At 37.7% G+C, this 21,876-nt stretch overlaps 1 protein-coding gene across 1 annotated transcript in view; it reads left to right on the top strand.

Annotated features, from left to right (window-relative positions):
• The window catches only part of SPAG16 (sperm associated antigen 16), a 1,071,408-nt gene that overhangs the window by 7,670 nt on the left and 1,041,862 nt on the right, over positions 1-21,876 (top strand). Inside the window, exons 2-4 of the mRNA XM_040228573.1 lie at positions 14,574-14,620; positions 15,817-15,912; positions 20,806-20,924. Coding sequence (XP_040084507.1) covers positions 14,574-14,620; positions 15,817-15,912; positions 20,806-20,924 — 262 coding nt within the window. The remainder of the gene's footprint in view (positions 1-14,573; positions 14,621-15,816; positions 15,913-20,805; positions 20,925-21,876) is intronic.

The following is a 21,876-nucleotide window of genomic DNA, read 5'->3' as shown; positions in this document are numbered from 1 at the left end:
TCCTGTAAAGCAAAGTCAAGTGGGCCTCAGGAAGCATCACTAGAAAAAATGCTAGTAGAGGTGATGGAATTCCAGTTGAGGAATTTCAAATCCTAAAAGATGATGCTGTGAAAGTGCTGCACTCAATATGCCAGCAAATTTGGAAAGCTCAGTAGTGACCACAGGACTGGAAAAGGTCAGTTTTCATTCCAATCCCAAAGAAAGGCAATGCCAAAGAATGTTCAACTACCATACGTTTGCACTCATCTCCCATGCTAGCAAAGTAATGCGAAAAAATCTCCAAGCCAGGCTACAACAGTAGGTGAACTGTGAACTTCCAGATGTTCAAGCTGGATTTAGAAAAGGCAGAGGAACCAGAGATCAAATTGCCAACATCCATTGGATCATTGAAAAAACAAGAGAGTTCCAGAAAAAATACATCTGCTTTATTGAGTAAGCCAAAGCTTTTGACTATGTGGATCACAACAAACTGGAAAATTCTTCAAGAGATGGGAATACCAGACCACCTGACCTGCCTCCTGAGAAATCTTTATGCAGGTCAAGAAGCAACATTTAGAACTGGACATGGAACAACAGACTGGTTTCCAAATAGGAAAAGGAGTACGTCAAGGCTGTATATTGTCACCCTGCTTATTTAACTTATATGCAGAGTACATCATGAGAAATGCTGGACTGGATGAAGCACAACCTGGAATCAAGATTGCAGGGAGAAATATCAATAACCTTAGATATGCAGATGACACCACCCTTATGGCAGAAAGTGAAGATGAACTAAAGAGCCTCTTGATGAAAGTGAAAGATCAGGAGAGTGAAAAAGTTGCCTTAAAACTCAACATTCAGAAAACTAAGATCATGGCATCCGGTCCCATCACTTTATGGCAAATAGATGGGGAAACAGTGAAAACAGTGGCAGACTTTGTTTTTTTGGGCTCCAAAATCACTGGAGATGGTGACTGGAGCCATGAAATTAAAATCACTTGCTCCTTGGAAGAAAAATTATGACCAACCCAGGCAGTATATTAAAAAGCAGAGATATTACTTTGTCAACAATGTTCCATGTAGCCAAAGCTGTGGTTTTTCCAGTAGTCATGTATGGATGTGAGAGTTGGACTATAAAGAAAGCTTAGCACCAAAGAATTGATGTTTTTGAACTGTGGTATTGTTCTCCACAACTTGAGAGTCTCTCTTGAGAGTCCCTTGGACTGCAAGGAGATCCATCCAGTCCCTCCTAAAGGAATTCTGTCTTGAATATTCATTGCAAAGAGTGACACTGAAGCTGAAACTCATACTTTGGTCACCTCATGCGAAGAACTGACTCATTTTAAAAGACTCTGATGCTGGGAATGATTGAAGGCAGAAGAAGAGAAGGATGAGATGGTTGGATGACATCACCGACTCAGTGGACATGAGTTTGAGTAACCCCCAGGAGTTGGTGATGGCGAGGGAAGCCTGGTGTCCTGCAGTCCATGGGGTCGTGACTGAGCAACTGAACTGAACTGATCCATGAGCACAGTATATTTTTTCATTCCTTTGTGTTGTCTTCAGTTTATCATAGGTTTATGTCAAATTTTTCAAATGCTTTTTCTGCATCTGTTGAGATTGACATGTGCTTTTTAGTCTTTTATTTTGTTAATGTAATGTATCACATTGATTGATTTGTCCTTATTGAAATATTCTTGCATTCATGGATAAATCCCAATTGATTATGATGGATGCTCCCTTTCTGGTTGTTTCTGTAATTTCTTCTTACATTCTCCTTCCTTGTGGTTTGATGATTTTCTTTACTGTTACATTTGAATTCATTCTTTTACTTTTAGTATATATTACAGGTTTCTCTTTGTACTTGCAAATCTATATATACAGCAGTGTATTTAATAGTTGCTTAAGTTTTAAAGGATTATGAAAGCACACCTTTTTACCTCCCCATGTTTTATGTTTTTTATTTAATATTTTACATCTTTTTGCTTTGTGTATTCCTTAACTACTTATTATATTTGTAGCTGGTTTTGTGACTTTTGTCTTTAACTTTCATAGCTTTTTAAATGTCTGATCCATTTCCTTTGCTATTTATTTGCTTTTACTAGTTCCATTTTTTTCTTTTGTATATTTTCTGATATCTTGCTATGACCTTTCTTTCTACTTAAAGAAATCCCTTTATCATTTCTTATAAAGCTAGTTTAGTAGTGATGAATTCTTACTTTTTGTTGTCTGGGAAATTCTTTATCTTTCTTCCAGTTCTGAATGATAATATCGCCAGCTAGAGTATTCTTGGTTGTAAGTTTTTTTTAAGCACATAACCGTGTCATGCCCCTCTTTTCTGACCTATAAAGCTTTTGCTGAAAAATTTTCTTTAGCCTAGGGCTTTCCTTGTATGTGACTAGTTGTTTCTTTTTGCTGCCTTTAACATCCTCTCTTTATTTTTATTGTTTTCCATTTTAATTATAGTATGTCTTGGTGTGGCTATCTTTGGGTTTATCTTGTTTGGAATTCTCTTGCTTCCTGCATCTAGATATGTTTCCATTCCTAATTTAAGGAAGTTTTCAGTTATTATTTCTTCAGATAGGTTTTCTGACCTATCCTTCTTGCTTCTTTCCCTCTGGGACCCCTATACTATGAATATTATACTGTGGGTGTGGGCTGCCTTGGCAGGGGACCAGGAGCTGGAGTGGGCACAGGTAAGGGACAGTGGATTTTGTAGGCATTATTCAGTCTGTTGTCTTTGTGATAGGATTCAGAGTGAGTGAGTTTGTGCATGAGCCCTTTAAGAGTGGAGTTTTGGTTTCTTGTCAGAGTCCTCTAGCTCTTCTGTATGTAAGACTCATTGGTTTTCAAAAGTCATACTTCATGGGGCCTCATATTTGTCATGAAGATCCCCTGTCCTAGAGTTACCAATATGGGACTTGAATTCCTTGCTGTTTAGCAAGGGCTTTCATCGTTGTGATAGCCCCTCCCACTCGTGGGCTTCCTTGGTGGCTCAGACAGTAAAGAATCTGCCTGCAATGTGGGAAATCTGGGTTCAGTCCCTTGTTTGCTAAGATCCACTGGAGGAGGGCACAACCTGCTCCAGAACTTTTGCCTGGAGAATCCCCATGGATAGAGGAGCCTGGCAGGCTATAGTCCATGGGGTGCGAAGAGTTGGAACTGACTGAGCTACTAAACACAGCACAGCACTCCCACTTGTGTGAGTTGCCAGTCTATGGATGAGGGTCTTGACTCGATCTTACCTTTATCCCTCCTACATGTCTTGATGTTTTTTCTTTATATCCTAATGTAGCAGTGACATTCTGCTAGTCTTCAAGTTGTTCTTAGAGAGAGTTGTTCTATATGTAATTGTAGTCTTGGTGTGTCCATGGGAGGAGGTGAGCTCAAGTTCTTCCTACTCTGCCATTTGGATCCCACCCTTCTTTTAGGATTTTATTATCCTCTTTGTGAATTATCTTTTCACAAAAAATTTCTTGTCACTGCTTTTCCTCCATCTCTCTTTGGTCTCCTGTTTTTGATTTCAACCAAAGGGTAGTCAAGAGGTTACTAAACATTTAACCTGTCAGTTTTCCTGGATTCAATCTTCAGGTCATGAGACTGAATGTCTTTCAGTCTTTAGTCATGAGAACCTTTAACCCTTAGTTAAATGAAGTTTGAGGGTAACTGTTGAATGCCAATTATTCCTGTATCCCTGGTAGCTCAGGTGCTAAAGAATATGCTTGCAACAGTGCAGGAGACCCAAGTTTGATCCTTGGTTTGGGAAGATCCCCTGGAGAAGAGGATGGCAACCCACTCCTGTATTCTTGCCTGGAAAACCCCATGGACAGAGGAGCCTGGCAGGCTACAGTTCATGAAGTCACAAAGAGTTGGACATAACTGGTAACTAGCACAGAAAAAAAAAAAAAGTGTTTATGTTAGTTGCTGAAGTGGGACCTTTTTGGGTTTAAAGTCTTTAATTTACAGGTAATTTAATTGAGCTATTATAGTGATAAATAAAAATTATAATATGCACATATTTATTAATCAGGAATCTGATGTTCTTTACTTTTGCACATATACTTAATCACTTCTAATTCACTAATTTGGTCCTAGACTTTCCTTGTTTATGACTAAACAGTTGTTCCTAGGATACTAGACAATGAGCTGTTAATATTGACCAAGGCTTGTGAAAGAACTTGACTCAAATTCTCCAGGAAATCACCCTTTGCTTTACTCTTCAACATTCAGATATAAAGAACGTGTATAGGCTAGTGTGGTCCAAACCAGAAACCTAGCCATGATCCACAGGAGAGTGGCTTCCTTAGAAGTCTCACATTCTTTTAGCCAGTTTAGAGAATGTGTCCAGGAAACAGTATTATTACCGCTGAAACAATCCTCCTTTGTAACTGTCTAGCTACAATGGCACCACCTGTTTCTCTTCCAAAGCACTTCATATCATTGCTTTTATGTTTTAAACATAAAATAATGCAACACACATGATATTGTGTGCAGGTCTGTGTTTATGTGTTAATCACTCAGTCATGTCTGACTCTTTGACACCTCATGGACTGTAGCCCACCAGACTTCTCTGTCCATGGAATTCTCCAGGCAAGGATACTTGAGTGGGTTGCCATTCCCTTCGCCAGGAGATCTTCCTGACCCAGGGATCGAACCCAGATCTCTTGCATTACAGGTGGATTCTTTACCTGTGAACCATCGGGGAAGCCCCATATATGATACAGTTCTTATCTTAACTACTTCCAGAATTTTAAGAGATCTAGTTATGGAATATATGAATTCTCTGATGAACACTTTTTAAAGAAAGATACTGGCAGTTTTGAGAAATATAAGGCTATATTTTAACTATGTGATCTATAAACTGGTTAGTGGGTGACTGAGGAATTGGGGGCAGGAGGAGAAGGGGACAACAGAGGATGAGATGGCTGGATGGCATCACTGACTTGATGGATGCGAGTTTGAGTGAACTCCGGGAGTTGGTGATGGACAGGGAGGCCTGGCGTGTTGCGATTCATGGGGTTGCAAAGAGTCGGACATGACTGAGCAACTGAACTGAACTGAACTAGTAATTGTAATGAAGGTTGATAGTCATTTATGAATGAATTCTCTCTTAAAAATTAATGCTATTTGGAAGAGGTTTACAAGTGTAGTAGTGACCAGGGATGGTTGTCTTTTAATATGTGGCTGCAGACATTTGGGAGTGCCTAATTCCAGTTGAGAGATGCAGGCTGGAATGAATTATATACTAAGAAAGCTAATGCTTAATTGATTTTTTTCTTCTTGTTGAAACAAAGGCCTTATTCACGAAAGAGTAACAAAATGCATGAACTCCAGGGAAGTAGAACCACCAAAGTAGTATTGTTTTTGTTACCTACCCACTTTGTGCTAATTTTCTGCATCCCTAACTGGCTTTTGATTATTATTTTGTCTTTCTAGGCATTTTAATACTAAAAATTTGACTATAGACATAAATTTTCTGGCCCCTGGAAAGATTTCCTTTGGCCCCAGCAGCAATTTCAGAGCGTTGACTGAGTTTAATCCTGTCGTTTGAGGCTAATCAACTCTGGATGCAGGCCCAAAGTCAGCTATTTCCAAAAATGCGAATTAAGGATTCCAGATCCTGAAATATGGTGATCACTCTAAACAGATACCTTATCTAAGATACATGTTCAATTGCTCAGTCTTGTCTGACTCTTTGTGACCCCATGGACTGTAGCCTGCTAGGCTCCTCTGTCCATGGAATTTTTCCAGGCAAGAATACCAGAGTGGGTTGCCATTTCCTACTCCAGGGAATCTTCCTGACCCAGGGATCAAACCCTGATCTCTTGAATCTTCTGCATTGGAAGGCAGATTCTTTACCACTAGTAGGAAAGACTGAAGGAAGCAAAACTGCAGTGGGAAGTATGGGAACAAATGTGCCAGTTATTTGCCATCTTTGGCCTATATTTTTCAGTTAACTTTATTTAAATTGACTTTCCTAAGAAAGTGAACATGACTATAATGTTTTGTATTTACAGTACGTTTCTTTTATTTCAATTTGGTGAAATAAAATGTTGATCACGGAGAATCCACTCTAGATTTTAGATTGCCTCCAAGTGCATTGATTCGACAGTGATGGCAAAGGTTACAAAGCAATTTCTGTCTATGGTAGCTTTGTGAAATCATGTAAAATATAATTAGCTATATGTTTCACTAAAATTCTTTATAAAGCTGGTGTTTCTGGCAGTGATCACTACCTACAGATGCAGTAGTGCAGGGGACCAGGATATAAGGAACTTTGTATGCTGCTCTCATCTAAAACGTGTTCATTTCCTTCTGGCTGTGGTCCATTTGCAGAACCTTATGTGTGACCCCATTGCACCAACTGTCACATCAAACTCTGCTCCATTAGGCCAGCTGAAATGCTTCTCTTGCAGTTGTGTCATCCGTAGTACTGTGATGTATTTAGAGCTTCTTGACAGTTTCAGTGTGGGTATATATTTGCCTGTTTTCCTACAATATTTGCAAGGTTAGGGTCTGTTAGATTCTGTTAGTGTGAAAACTACCAGTTAGTTCACCCATGGTAATGAAGTATCAGGGAATTAATTCCTTGTGTGCCTGCTCACAAGTGCTACTATACTCCTTCCAGAGCAAGTGTACATATGGAGAGTCCTTAGTCTGAGACCAGGCCATGATTCTAGAACATAGTACCTGGCCTGGAAGAGGGCAGTGATGAGGACTGTGCATGCATGCCAGGGAGGAAGGGGGTAGCTACGGATAGTACCCTGGGCAAGATCAGACTAGAAAACCAGGACATTATTAAGTGTCAGGTAAAGCTCAAGCTGGCAGAGAAGCAGGACCAGATCTGAAGGGAATAGAGTAGAAAAAAAAAATGAATTTTGGAATTGAGAGTTCAGTGACGTTTTTTGAAGGAAAACTAGGCAGGTAATGAATGGGAAGGGAGTTTTGTAAGGACTCAGAGTCAGCTTGGTAACAAGAAACTGATTTTAAGCAGTGGAAAAATAACTTTGTATGAAAATTATGACTAGCTTAATTGTATGGAAATTTCCTGGAGGATAGAGATTAGATTACAGATGAGAAAGTTGCCCAGTAAAACTAGAATTGGAGTAAAAGTTTTATCTTTCAGGCAATTCTTGATGAATTGTGCATTTTTATTCTAGCAATATTGCTTCTAAAGCAGTGCTTTCCAATCTTTTTCACATGTTGCTCCATCAGATCTTGCTTCATTCTGTCTTTCTGGCTGTCCCAAGGACTGAGGGTATCAATATCTGTACTGTCCAAAGTGTTCTCTTTATGAGAACCTAAGAGCGTGATTTCTCTCAGGCTTCTGAACCAGAGATTGCTGTACATCTGCTGAGAAATTCATCTATTTTCTTTGGATGGATACTGAATTGATATCTGATTACATTTCTGTCTGACCCTGACTGCTGGGAAACCTAGTCTCAAACCTGTGGCTTATATATATCAAAGTACAAGAGACCTTATGGCCTGTACTTTATCTTCTGCTGTTTCCCTTTCTCTTCTAATTTCCATATTCATTTATTTTTAACTCCGTATAGCTGTATGCATGTCTGAAAACTGCCACAGAATTCTTTGGGGATAATTTGTCCATGTGTTGTGAGCCAGCTAGCCAGCTAGACAGATGCATACAAACATACATTTCAGAGTACATTTACTTCTTCAGTAACACTGCAATATCACATTTCAGTTGAGTTGCTTCTGGGAAGATTTTTCTGTTCACATTCTCTTGTGGCTACTAAGATGATCCTGGTTCCTGTTTGGGGTACTTGTCCTCTTCCTGACCTTTTGTCTCATGAATCTCTTGCCCTTGGTTTATTTAATCTTTGAGTCTATTGCTCTGTATCTCTTTTATACCTCTCTTTCCTTTAGGGTCTTCGGATGGAGCTGTTTAAAGGATTTGATTTATCTCTTCATAATATGACACTTGAGAGCTTGGAAAACATAGATTATAGACTTCATTATTGAGAATATTGGTAAAAATTGTACATTGCTGTTGTGTCACTGTAGAAACAGTATGATGTAGTTGAGAATTCATGGTATTTGTATTCAAGAAACTTGTCTTTGTTATTCATGTCTTTGGTCTTGGCCAGATCGCTTCTTCCTGACTCAGTTTCCTTTTCTTTCTCCCCAAATTTTTCCTTTGTTTCCTGAGCCATTTACTCTTACAGGTTTTTAAGAGTATATATGGTATGATCCATGTGACAATACTTTTTAAGCATTATAAAATCGTATTTTTCCTCCTCCTCTTTTGATTGTGGGGAAATATATTACTTGGAGAAGGCAATGGCAACCCACTCCAGTACTCTTGTATGGAAAATCCCATGGACGGAGGAGCCTGGTAAGCTTCAGTCCACAGGGTTGCGAAGAGTCAGACACGACTGAGCAACTTCACTTTTACTTTTCACTTTCATGCATTGGAGAAGGAAATGGCAACCTACTCCAGTGTTCTTCCCTGGAGAATCCCAGGGACGGTAGAGCCTGGTTGGCTGCCGTCTATGGGGTCGCACGACTGACGCTACTTAGCAGTAGCAGCATGATATTGCAAGCTGGAATCAAGATTGCCGGGAGAAATATCAATAACTTCAGATATGCAGATGACACCACCCTTATGGCAGAAAGTGAAGAGGAACTAAAAAGTCTCTTGATGAAAGTGAAAGAAGAGAGTGAAAAAGTTGGCTTAAAGCTCAACATTCAGAAAACGAAGATTATGGCATCTGGTCCCATCACTTGGGAAATAGATGGGGAAACAGTGTCAGACTTTTTTTTTTGGGCTCCAAACTCACTGCAGATGGTGATTGCAGCCATGAAATTAAAAGACGCTTACTCCTTAGAAGGAAAGTTATGACCAACCTAGATAGCATATTCAAAAGCAGAGACAATACTTTGCCAACAAATGTCCGTCTAGTCAAGGCTATGGTTTTTCCTGTGGTCATGTATGGATGTGAGAGTTGGACTGTGAAGAAAGCTGAGCACCAAAGAATTGATGCTTTTGAAGTGTGGTGTTGGAGAAGACTCTTGAGAGTCCCTTGGACTCCAAGGAGATCCAACCAGTCCATTCTAAAGGAGATCAGCCCTGGGTGTTCTTTGGAAGGAATGATGCTGAAGCTGAAACTCCAGTACTTTGGCCACCTCATGCGAAGAGTTGACTTATTGGAAAAGACTCTGATGCTGGGAGGGATGGGGGCAGGAGGAGAAGGGGATGATAGAGGATGAGATGGCTGGATGGCATCACCGACTCGATGGACAAGAGTTTGGGTGAACTCCAGGAGTTGGTGATGGATAGGGAGGCCTGGCGTGCTGCAATTCATGGAGTCGCAAAGAGTTGGACAAGGCTGAGTGACAGAACTGAACTGAGTATTATATCTCATCCCTAGAATCAGACAAGGCAATGGCAACCCACTCCAGTACTCTTGCCTGGGAAATCCCATGGACAGAGGAGCCTGGTGTGCCACAGTCCATGGGGTCGCTAAGAGTCAGACACAACTGAGCGACTTCACTTCACTTGTCACTTTCGTGCACTGCAGAAGGAAATGGCAACCCACTCCAGTGTTCTTGCCTGGAGAATCCCAGGGACGGGAGCCTGGTGGGCTGCTATCTATTGGGTCACACAGAGTCCGACACGACTGAAGCGACTTAGCAGCAGCGTCCCTAGAATGTTTTTGTTCGGTAGTAGTTACAAGTATTGTTTAATATTTCCAAAGCTTTGAGGACAAATTATATTTTTCTCTACATAGCCATGTTAAAGAAGCTTTTCTTGACATTTCTTTCTCACAATAATCTTTCCAGCAGTTGGTTTAAATTATAAAGTCTATCCAGATCATTTTAGAATATTTACTTATTTGTGAACTTTATTATGGAATGAGGAGTAATGAAGGGTGTTGTTGTTTAGGTGCTAAGTTGTGTGCAACCCTTTTGTAACATGGACTGTAGTCTGTTAGGCTCCTCTGTCCATGGGATTTCCCAGGCAAGAATACTGGAGTGGGTTCTCATTTCCTTCTCCAGAGGATCTTTCTGACCCAGAGACTGAACCAAGATCTCCTACATTGTAGGCAGATTCTTTCGTGCTGAGCCTCCCAGGAAGTCCTAGTGATGAAGGGTAGCATTAATTTCTGGAAACAAATGACTGCCTACAAATTCAGCCTCTTTTTTTGCCCCAAACTTAAATCTTTTTGTTTTGTATTGGGGTATAGATGATTAACAATGTTTTAGTAGTTTCGGGTGAACAGTGAAGGGACTCAGCCATACATATACATGTGTCCATTCTCTCCCAAACCTTGCAAGCTGGCACAAACAATGAGCAGAGTTCCATGTGCTATATAATAGGTCCTTGTTGGTTATCCATTTTGAATATAGCAGTGTGTACATAACTTTCCCAAACTCCATAACTATCCCTTATCCCAGTAACTCTAAGTTTGTTTTTTAAGCCTGTCTCTTTCTGTTTTGTAAGTTCATTTGAGAAATTTGATATTTCTTCTTCTCTGTCTGATTTATTTTGCTCTGTATGACACTTTCTATGTCCATCCATGTTGCTATAAATGGCCTTATTTCATACTTTTTAATGGCTGACTAATATTCCACTGTATATATGTACCACATTTTCTTTATCCACTCCTTTGTCAAGGGAGATTTATGTAGCTTCCATGTCTTGGCTGTTGTAAACAGTGATGCAATAGACATTGAGGTGCCTGTATCCTTTTGGATCATGTTTTTCTTTGGAAATATTCCTAGGAATGGGACTGTAGGGTTTTATAATAGCTCTATTTTTAGTTTTTAAAGGAACCTCTATACTGTTCTCCATAGTGACTGTACCAATTTACATTCCCACAAACAGTGAAGGAGTATTCCCATCTCTCAACACATTCTCCAACATTTGTTGTTTGTGGATTTTTTTTATTATAGCCATTCTGACTGATTTGAGGTGACATCTCATAGTTTTGATTTAAATAACATAATGGAAGAAAAGTTATGACCAACCTAGATAGCATATTGAAAAGCAGAGACATTGCTTTGCCAACAAATGTCCTTCTAGTCAAGGCTATGGTTTTTCCAGTGATTATGTATGTATGTGAGAATTGGATTGTGAAGAAAGCTGAGCACCGAAGAATTGATGCTTTTGAACTGTGGTGTTGGAGAAGACTCTTGAGAGTCCCTTGAACTGCAAGGAGATCCAACCAGTCCATTCTAAAGGAGATCAGCCCTGGGTGTTCTTTGGAAAAAATGATGCTAAAGCTGAAACTCCAGTACTTTGGCCACCTCATGCAAAGAGTTGACTCATTGGAAAAAACTCTGATGCTGGGAGGGATTGGGGGCAGGAGGAGAAGGGGATGACAGAGGATGAAATGGCTGGATGGCATCACTGACCCGATGAATGTGAGTCTGAGTGAACTCCGGGAGTTGGTGATGGACAGGGAGGCCTGGCGTGCTGCGATTCATGGGGTCGCAAAGCATTGGACACGACTGAGCAACTGAACTGAACTGAACTGAACTGAACTGAATAACATCATGGCAAAAGTGGGGGAAACAATGGAAACAGTGACAGACTTTATTTTCTTGGGCTCCAAAATCAGTGGACATTGACTGCAGCCATGAAATTAAAAGATGCTTGTTCCTTGGAAAAAAAGCAATGACAAACCTAGACAGCATATTAAAAAGCAGAGACATTACTTTGCCTGCAAAGGTCTCTATTCATTGCTGTGTTTTTTCTAGTAGCCATGTACGAATGTGAGAGCAGGACAGTAAAAAAGGCTGAGTGCCGAAAAACTGATGCCTTCAAACTGTGGTGCTGGAGAAGACTCTTGAGAGTCCCTTGGACTGCAAGGAGATCAAAGCAGTAAATCCTAAAGGAAATCAACCCTGACTATTCATTGGAATGATTGATGCTGAAGCTGAAGCTCCAATACTTTGGCCCCCTGATTCGAAGAGCTGACTCATTGGAAGAGACCGTGATACTGGGGAAGCTTGAAGGCAGGAGGAGAGGGGGATGACAAAGGATGAGATGGTTGGATGACATCGCTGACTCAATGAACATGAGTTTGAGGAAACTCCGGGAGATGGGGAAGGGCAGGGAGGCTTGGCATGCTGCAGTCCATGGGGGTCTCGGAGAGTCAGACACGACTGAGTGAACAGCAATAACTAGTGATGTTTAACATCTTTTCATGTGCCTACCTTTGTTCTCTTTGGAGGACAGGTCTTCTGCCCAGTTTTTGAGCGGCCTGTTTGTTTTGATGCTATTAGGCATCGTAAGCTGTTTGTAAATTTTGGAGACTAATCTTTTATCGGTCACATCATTTGCACATATTTTCTCCCAGTTTGTGGGTTGCCTTTTCATTTTATTGTTTCAGTCGGTGTGCAAAAACTTTTGAAAGTTCCCATATGTTTATTTTTGTTTTTATTTCCATTATTCTTGGATCGAAAAAGATACTGTGATTTATGTCAGAGGGTGTTCTGCCCGTTTTCCTCTAGGAGTTTTATAGTGTCCAGTCTCACATTTAAGTCTTAATCCATTTTGAACTCACAAAATCGACTTACAATCATTGTTTCTCAGAAAGGGATATATTTTTCCATAAAAAAAGAGGCCAACTTCCTGTAGCTGAACTTCAGGAAATTTTATATCATTAAGTGAAAATGTGTCAGGAAAATATAAATCTAGAAAAGGAGGAAGATTCAGAATGCCTTTTATGTATCCATTCATCTTAACAGAAGATCATGGGAGATTTAGGAGACTCCTCCACAGGTACTCATATCTTTCCAGAACAAGGGAAGGAAAAACAGACATTTGTTTTTATTACAAGCCAGGAACCATTCTAAATGATTTCCATATGCTAACCCTGGTTAACAAGAGATGTAGTATAGCATAGTGAAAACCAAATTTCTAGGGCTGTTTCCCAATTCTGTTACGTCCTGACTGTGAAACTTTGTGCATCTGAGTCCTGATCTGTAAAACAGAGATAATACTAGTTCATCTTTATTGGTGGGATGAGGATGGAATGATTTAACACATGTAAAACCGTTAGGAAAGTGCCTGGCTCCTATTAAATACCATGTGTGTGTTATCAGTTCTCATTACAAACAACAGACGTTGTTATTCCGACTGTCAGGTTACTCTTGGAGGATGGAATGACAGTGAAATTTCTGATAATCAGCAAAATGAAAACTAGGGTAAACTCATATTTGATTTTCATAAGCATTGCTATGTATTGAAGTGTTTATACTTTTTAAACTTGGCATAATAAAGTCTGTAAATGTGAAAAAAATGTAAGCCTACCAACCAATCAATAAAACAAGTGTTACTGGCACATACTTTGATTATTTTTTTAAATTAAATGTTATCTTGAAGTTTTCATTTGTAATTAGAGTAACGTAATTTTTAAAGCTCTTATAGCAATTCTATTGAAAATTTTTATTAGAATCATTTCCATTGATATTTTAATGCTGATATATATTGATACTTTTTGAACTGCTCTGCTCTTATGATTATTATATAGTTTATATTTGCTTAAAATTAGGCTGCCATTTCTGAGAATATGATTTATTAATTTTAAAATTGAAATACATAAGAGTGAGCTATAACATTTATTGATTAAAACATTAAAATCTATTTTTTACTTATATTTAATTTTAGTATGCTTTTTATTTTTGAAAGTTGCTCAGTCCTGTCCAACTCTTGGTGACCCCATGGACTGTATAGTCCATATATTTCTCCAGGCCAGAATACTGGAGTGGGTAGCCTTTCCCTTCTCCAGGGGAATCTTCCCAACCCAGGGATCAAACCTAGGTCTCCCACATTGCAGGTGGATTCTTTACCAGCTGAGCCACCAGGGAGGCCCAAGAATATTGGAGTGGGTATCCTATCCCTTCTCCAGTGGATCTTCCTGAACCAGGAATGGAACCGGGGTCTCCTGCACTACAGGTGGATTCTTTACCAGCTGACTTACCAGGGAAGTGCTTTGTTTAATCCAAATAAAAAGTCATTGTGAAGGAGACAGAAATACTGGAAAATTCAGTGTGGTTTGAGATTTGTTTGAAAAATTTATTGTCATAGTTTTCCTGTCCATCATTTTTATCTCTTTCTAATTTATGATACTCTGATATGATGTACAATTTTAGAAGCCTTTTTGGAATAGAGTTGGAAATTATTAGACAGTGGCTCAGCTGGTAAAGAATCCGCCTGCAATGCAGGAGACCTGGTTCAGTCCCTGGGTTGGGAAGATCTCCTGGAGAAGAGAAAGGCTACCCAGTCCAGTATTCTTGCCTGGCAAATTCCATGGACTGTGCAGTCCATGGGGTCACAGAGTTGGACAAGACTGAGCTACTTTCATTTTCACATAGACTAAAAACTTTTCATGAGTTTGGATTGTGTCAAATAGTAATTTAAGATAACAATTTAAATATTTTGTTTTAAACTTGTATAATTGTGAGCTGTATGAAGAAGAGAAATTTGAAAAATGATTTACATGTATTTACTAACTTGGTAAGATATTTGAATCTAATAACTATTTTAAGGGTATATCAGTTTTTAAATGTACTAATTTTATTCCATATATTTTGAGATTCAAACTTGACAGTATATTTAGAGGTCACTATAACTGAAGCATCTGAAGATGATTATGAATATGAAGAGGTAATTTGTTCATTTTATGTATTTTTTCTGTAAATTCATTACTGTCATTCCTGTGAAATATTCATTTTATTTTTCATTAAACTTTTTTTTTCTTCAGTGATACCACATTTTCAACTGAATGTGGCTAATCACATAGTTAAGAATGAGATCCGAAAATTGTATTTAAAAATTTAGATAGGTTAATATATCTGGCTCCTTTGATTTCCCTGTTAATTGTTTTCAGAGTCAGCCTTTCATCACCTTCCTTATGGATCCATACTAAAATCTGTCATCTCTGTCTAACAGGTGTTCCCTGTCATCCACTCTGCTCTTGGCAGTGTTTCCCAGATTCCTACTACCTTCCCAGAGCATAGGTCCCATGCTTCCTTGCAACTTAGCTATACTTCCATCTAATAGTTACTGTCTCAGACCTTTCCTTTAATTCATTGTTCCAATGGAACCTATCATTACATCTGAGACTATGAGGACAGTGTTACTCTAAGATGACAGAAGCTGTAAGGAAACTGTGGAAGCAAGCCTGGAAGTTGTGGCCTGGGCAAGCAGGAGGCATTTTACTACTGGAAAAATGGAGATAATACATACCACATGAAATATATTAATAAATGTAACAGGCTTAAATCTGTGATCAACACATAAGAAGCATGCAATAAATGTTCACTTTCATTAATGTCATAGAGTCAATTGCATTCTTTCAAGAGCTTAACATTCAGACTTTTTCTTTTTAATATTAGACTTAATTTACTAGAGATTTGCAGTTGCTAGTAGTTATGGCTACAGTCCATGGGATCACAGAGTCAGACATGGCTTAGTGACTAAACAACAAATGGAAAGTAATGGTGGAGAAAATCTTCAATGAGGAGAGATTTGTAGCATTTAGAAGGCCTAGCTTTCTATTTTAGCAGATTTTTTTTTTCAGTAGAGTTGTTAGACTATATTTGCCAGTACAGATAAAAGAAATTGCTCATAGCTAATATCAAGTTATTAGAAGTAACACTGAGTGATGTTTATAAGGAAATCAGAGGGCTGCCTACTTGTTAGTTGTTAATTTTTCATGGGTCTTCAGAATGACACAGTGTCTTACATAAAGTGTATTTCTTTGATCATTTGTTATGTGAGGAAAATTTATTATCTAAAATGAAATAAGGTATTTTATATTCCTCTAACTCTTTCTATCCTTATCTTTCTCTATGATTTAGATACCAGATGACAATTATAGCATTCCAGAAGGTGAAGAAGATCTGGCAAAAGCAGTTCAGATGGTCCAAGAACAGGCTACAGATACCCAGATTTTGGTGAGAATTTTGAACACAACCAAAGCCTACTGTTTAACAGTGATCTTTTCTATGTGAAATTTTGAAAGTCATTTGGGCTATAAATTCTTCACTTACTAGATGCAGCTCTATCACCTAATGTCCTTTTCATTTTTATTTCTTTATCGTCAAACTTTTACTTTTAGTACATAGTGATATTTACTCTGCCTTGCATCATCATTTTCCACATGGTGGTCACTTTTACGTGACTTTGCAACAAATGACACTTTCTTTCAGAACTGTCTTTAAGCTCAATGAGGTTTAACCAAGGATTTTCAACACTTGCACAAAATTTGTTATTGTATACATGTACTGCAGTCTACTTTGTAAGCATCTGTGTCTTTTGTTTTTTTATGGAAGTATTTAGATCACAGGGAATGCTTGATATATTATTATTATTTTTTTTCTTATGAGGCCTATGAACTCATTTCACTAGAGAATATGGTGGATGCTTTCTAATTATAATACCGCAAATTAACAGTACATAGAATGATGGCTTCACTGTAAAATTGAAAATTCATTTAAAATTGATAGTAATTTAATTATGATAGAAAAATATTTGTAAAGTGCTTCTAATACTAATTAATACTAAAGTCATGTTAGTGCTAATTAAGAAGATGGCTTTTCCTCAAAAATGAAACCTTTGTGTGAAAGGTGAAGGCAATTATTATACTCTTATTTAGGTGCTGATTTGGCTTCCTTAGTGCAAAATCATATGGGATAGACTTCACTGCATATTCTGCCTTGTATCAGTCCTTCTGTATTTTGTAGATTTCCTCAGTTGAGAAATCCAGTAACTCCTTTCCAACATATCTGTACATTCAAAGTTGAAAAATGCTGAAGAGCAGAATTTCTTGAATCCAGGGTTGATTATATTCTAAGTGGAGGGCTTTAGCTCACAGTAAACTCTATTCTCTAATGTATCCTATGGATATAGTTCCTTCTCTTGCAGCTGCTGCTTAGTCACTTCAGTCGTGTCCAACCCTGCGACCCTATGGACTATAGCCTGCCAGGCTTCTCTGTCCATGGGATTCTCCAGGCAAGAATACTGGAGTGGGTTGCCATTTCCTTCTACAGGGGATCTTCTTGACACAGGGATCCAACCAGAGTCTACTGCATTGCAGGCAGAGTCTTTACTGCTGAGATACCAGGGGAGCCCCATAGTTCCTTCTTGGTAGACATAAAGTGAAGTCTGCTACACAAACTTTATTAGTCTGTTGGACATCTCTATGCAGTAATTTATAGGTAAATTTAAAAATTTTGAATGATGAGCAGTGGATAAACATATCAGTTGCATGATATGTATTGCTCATCATCTTACTTCTTGCTTTTTACATCATTAAGTTAGTGAGTGAAAGTCAGTCATGTCAGACTCTTTGTGACCCCACGGACTATACAGTCCATGGAATTCTCTAGGCCAGAATACTGAAGTGGGTAGCCTTTCCCTTCTAAAGGGGATCTTCCCTATCTAGGGATTGAACCTAGGTCTCCCACATTGCAGGCAGATTCTTTACCAGCTGAGCCACAGGGGAAGGCTGAGAATATTGGAGTGGGTAACCTATCCCTTCTCCAGCAGATCTTCCTGGCCCAGGAATTGAACAGGGGTCTCCTGCATTGCCGGCGGATTCTTTACCAACTGAGCTATCAGGGAAGCCTCATCATTAAGTTGAGGAGCATTAAAAAAGTACTTTATGTACTACTCATTTATAGTGGTACTTGGTAGCATGCTGCTGCCGCTGCTGCTAAGTTGCCTCAGTTGGGTCCGACTCTGTGCAACCCCATAGACAGCAGCCCACCAGGCTCCCCTGTCCCTGGGATTCTCCAGGCAAGAAAACTGGAGTGGGTTACCATTTCCCTCTCCAATGCGTGAAAGTGAAAAGTGAAAGTGAAGTTGCTCAGTGGAGTCCGACTTCGAGACCCCATGGACTGCAGCCCACCAGGCTCCTCTATCCATGGGATTTTCCAGGCAAGAGTGATGGAGTGGGTTGCCATTGCCTTCTCCACTTGGTAGCATAGATACATCTAACACAATGATTGACACATAGTAGGCACTCAATGTATAGCAGTTAAGTGAATGAATGGATAAATGAGTCATTGAATGAAAAAATTGTGACCCAAAATATAATTGTATCTGTTATCATGCTAGAAGTTGTTTGTAAATCCAAAGATAAATCCAAGAAGGGCAATTGGGAAATAAATTCAGTGTAGTAGCTCATGTCTTCTGAACTAAATATCAGTAATTCTCTTATCAATTTCTCAAAAGCAAACTCAAACTCCTAACTTTGCAGGAGTTAACTTTCTAGATTTATGACATATTTATAGCTGATTGACTGTCTTTTAAGTTTTTATCTTTTTTTTTTTGAGCTCTTTAGAGAAATATTACTATGTAGAAAATTCACAAAAATTTCCTCTAGGCCTTTAAAATTGATTATGGATTTATATTGTGATAAGTACTGCAGTTTTATATTTATAATTTGGTTTTTGTCTTTATAGTGTTTTGTCTTCAAAAACTAACTTTGAGTTGTGCCATGGGCTTTCTGTTTTAAGAATATTTATTGTTTATGAAACCATCTTCCTTTTGTTATGATTTTATTACATCTGTTTATGATCAGCATATATTTTCTTTTATGTTAGAGGACAGTAGTAGTCCCAATTCAGTGAGGACTTTTAGAATTTTTATTAAAGTTTGAAAACAAAACAACATTACTACTAGGGTATTGAATATATTTGAAATTATTAAAAATTTGAAATTTGGAAGTAATGTAAATAGCTTTATATGTTAAAAATTAACAAGGATTATTTATTTATTGAAGAGTTGACATTTAAATCAATTCTTGTAATTTTCTTTAAACTTCGGTAATATATATTATATATATAAAATATATATATATTTGAGAATTGATACATGTTTTATTTCATAAACTTTGAACTTTCTGTTCTATACAATATCAGTTTCCTTGATAGATACAATGATTCTAAACTCTGAAAATATCACCAGTTCAGTTCAGTTGTTCAGTCGTGTCCGTCTCTTTGCGATCCCATGAATTACAGCACGCCAGGCCTCCCTGTCCATCACCAACTCCCGGAGTTCACTCAAACTCATGTCCATTGAGTCGGTGATGCCATCTAGCCATCTCATCCTCTGTCATCCTCTTCTCCTCCTGCCCTCAATCCCTCCCAGCATCAGAGTCTTTTCCAATGAGTCAGCTCTTCACATCAGATGGCCAAAGTACTGGAGTTTCAGCTCTAGCATCAGTCCTTCCAATGAACACCCAGGACTGATCTCCTTTAGAATGGACTGGTTGGATCTCCTTGCAGTCCAAGGGACTCTCAAGAGTCTTCTCCAACACCACAGCTCAAAAGCATCAATTCTTTGGTGCTCAGCTTTCTTCACAATCTAACTCTTACATCCATACATGACCACTGGAAAAACCATAGCCTTGACTAGACAGACCTTTGTTGGCAAAGTAATGTGTTTTATTATATTTAGAGTGATTAATGAAAAAAATTAAGAAGATAGGAAATGTTATTAATCTGCAATGAATATGTGGTTTGGTTATACTGTCAATTGTTTCTTGAAACAAGTCTTTTTTCTAAGTATACATGTAAGAAGAAATAAGAATAGACACACACATATACACATATATTCTTTAAAAATATTTGTATGTAATTTTTTGAAAAAAAGTCTACTTACATTCAAGCTGGGTTTTCCCCTCTACAGCATGAGCCTTCTTTTGAGCATATTATTGCCATTTGTGGGGGGTAATTCTTTAGCAGTTTTAGTTTTCGGTTTTTTGTTTTGCTAATATTCGAGGTGCAGTCTCAAAGGTCCTTTTTTTCCCCATAATTCTATAATAACATAATTTTTATAAAATTATAATTTTGATCTTTAAAGATGACATTAGCAAGGTTCCTAAATCACGTAATTGTTAAATTTCCTGACATCATCTCTCTACCTCCTCCTCTAAGAATATGAGACATTTCTTTGAAATAGTGTTTGTGGGAGGTTAATTAACTGAACAAAACTACTATACTGTTTAACATATTTATCAATAGTTCTCAAAAAATTTCATTCTAAGATATGTTCCTGTATATTTATTCAGAAATACTGTCAAATATCTAAACATGTGGCCATGGTGGGGTTCTAGTAAACTTTATTTATGAGAAAAGTTAACTCACCTCTGATCTAGTTGATAGACTTATTTATTTCCATTGTGAAATAGGAGTACAAGGGTGCTCTATTGTGCATAATTTCTTCCATAGTGTTTCTAAAAATATAGGCACCAAAACCACATTTCTTTTTATAATGATAATAAGTAAAAGAATTAAACAATCCATACTATTTTTTATTTTTTTAAGTGTGTTATATACTATTGTTAGGGCAAGCTGACCCCTTCATTGTTTTTTGGACAGTCCAAACACAGTCTTGTCTGCGTTTGTACTTGCTGATGCTATATCTGGAATGTGACTCCACCTCTTCTCTAGATATATGTTCACCTGTCACTTTCTCAATGTAATCGTTCTTCATCATGCTACATACATAGCAGACCAGCTCCACACACATATCTGCTCCATACGTGGCTTTCCCTCACTTCAACCGTCTGCTTTTACCCCCAGGCACTTAGTATCATCAGCGATACTGTATATTTTTAATTTAGTTACTCATTTTTCTGTCTACATTCACTTGATTATTAGTTATAAGGACTGAGTCTTGCCTGTTTTCATCACTGCTTTGTCCCTAGTGATTAAAATAGTTCCTGGACGTAATAGTCAACAAAATTGTTTAAAAAGTGAATGAATGAATGAATGTAAGGCCTAGCTGTAAATTAAAGCTTTGATAGTTTTTAAATAAATAATTTCACTTTTAAATTTTAGGAGCAGAAAACAGTCTTTTCTCCAAAGCATACAGTACCTGAAGCAATAGAAGACTTTCTTTGCAATTTCCTGATCAAAATGGGAATGACCAGAACTCTTGATTGCTTTCAGTCTGAATGGTAAATAACTAAGTAGATAAATAGTTTTCTGGAAATACTAACATTATTTAATATATACTTTAAATAATGTAACATTATTTAAATTCATGTATACTTTTAATCATCTCAAAAGACTTTGAGTGACACAGCTTATGTAAAATGAAAGAGCTGGATAGAAACTTTTTCCAATACTGCCACTGAAACCACAGCACAAACACGTACACAATCAGGATATCAATTTCAAAAAAGTTTTAAATTAAATATCTTTTCTAAATACTCAAATTTAAGTGATTCTCAAGAATCAAGAAAATGGAACATCTCTTGGAGTTATATAATCCAGGGCTACTTAATGAAATATCTAAAAATATCTTTTACATAATTATGAGTATTATCTCCTACATAAGACACATCCTGTTTACAGTACTACTTTGCTTGTTTTTCTTAGAATGTAATGCCCTGCTCTTCTCTACTCACACAACTGATTCTTTTTCTAACAAGGCTTTCTTGTTATAACTGAAAATTTTAATAACTTATTGTTATGAAAATCAGCAGGCATACTGTCTTTATCCTTTGCTATAGCGATAATGTCATCAGGCATATTTTTGGGCTCCTTAGCATTCTTTAACAAAATATTATTAAGTAATTGGATAATAAATGTTTTGTTTTTTTAAAAGTCATTGCATATTATAGAAAGAAGGAATAATATGATATATAAAGTTGTTTATGGTGTTTTGGAGTTCAATCCTATAATAATTTTAAATATAGGCACAATTTGTTAATTTCTACTAATCCAACTTTGATTTAATTTTTATATTTTGCTGTTTTTGTTCAAATCTACAGAGACCATTCACATAGAAGTAATCAGTTTCATTATTTTAAATTGCATGTTTAGTGTTAATAAATTTAATGAGGTGAGCCATTTTTCACTAATGCAGTTTAAAAAAAGAGCAAGTTTGATGGTAGAAAAATAATA

This window comes from Oryx dammah, unplaced genomic scaffold, assembly GCF_014754425.2.
Source record: "Oryx dammah isolate SB20612 unplaced genomic scaffold, SCBI_Odam_1.1 HiC_scaffold_27, whole genome shotgun sequence".
Taxonomy (NCBI): domain Eukaryota; kingdom Metazoa; phylum Chordata; class Mammalia; order Artiodactyla; family Bovidae; genus Oryx; species Oryx dammah.
This window is presented reverse-complemented; position numbering and strand designations above follow the sequence as displayed.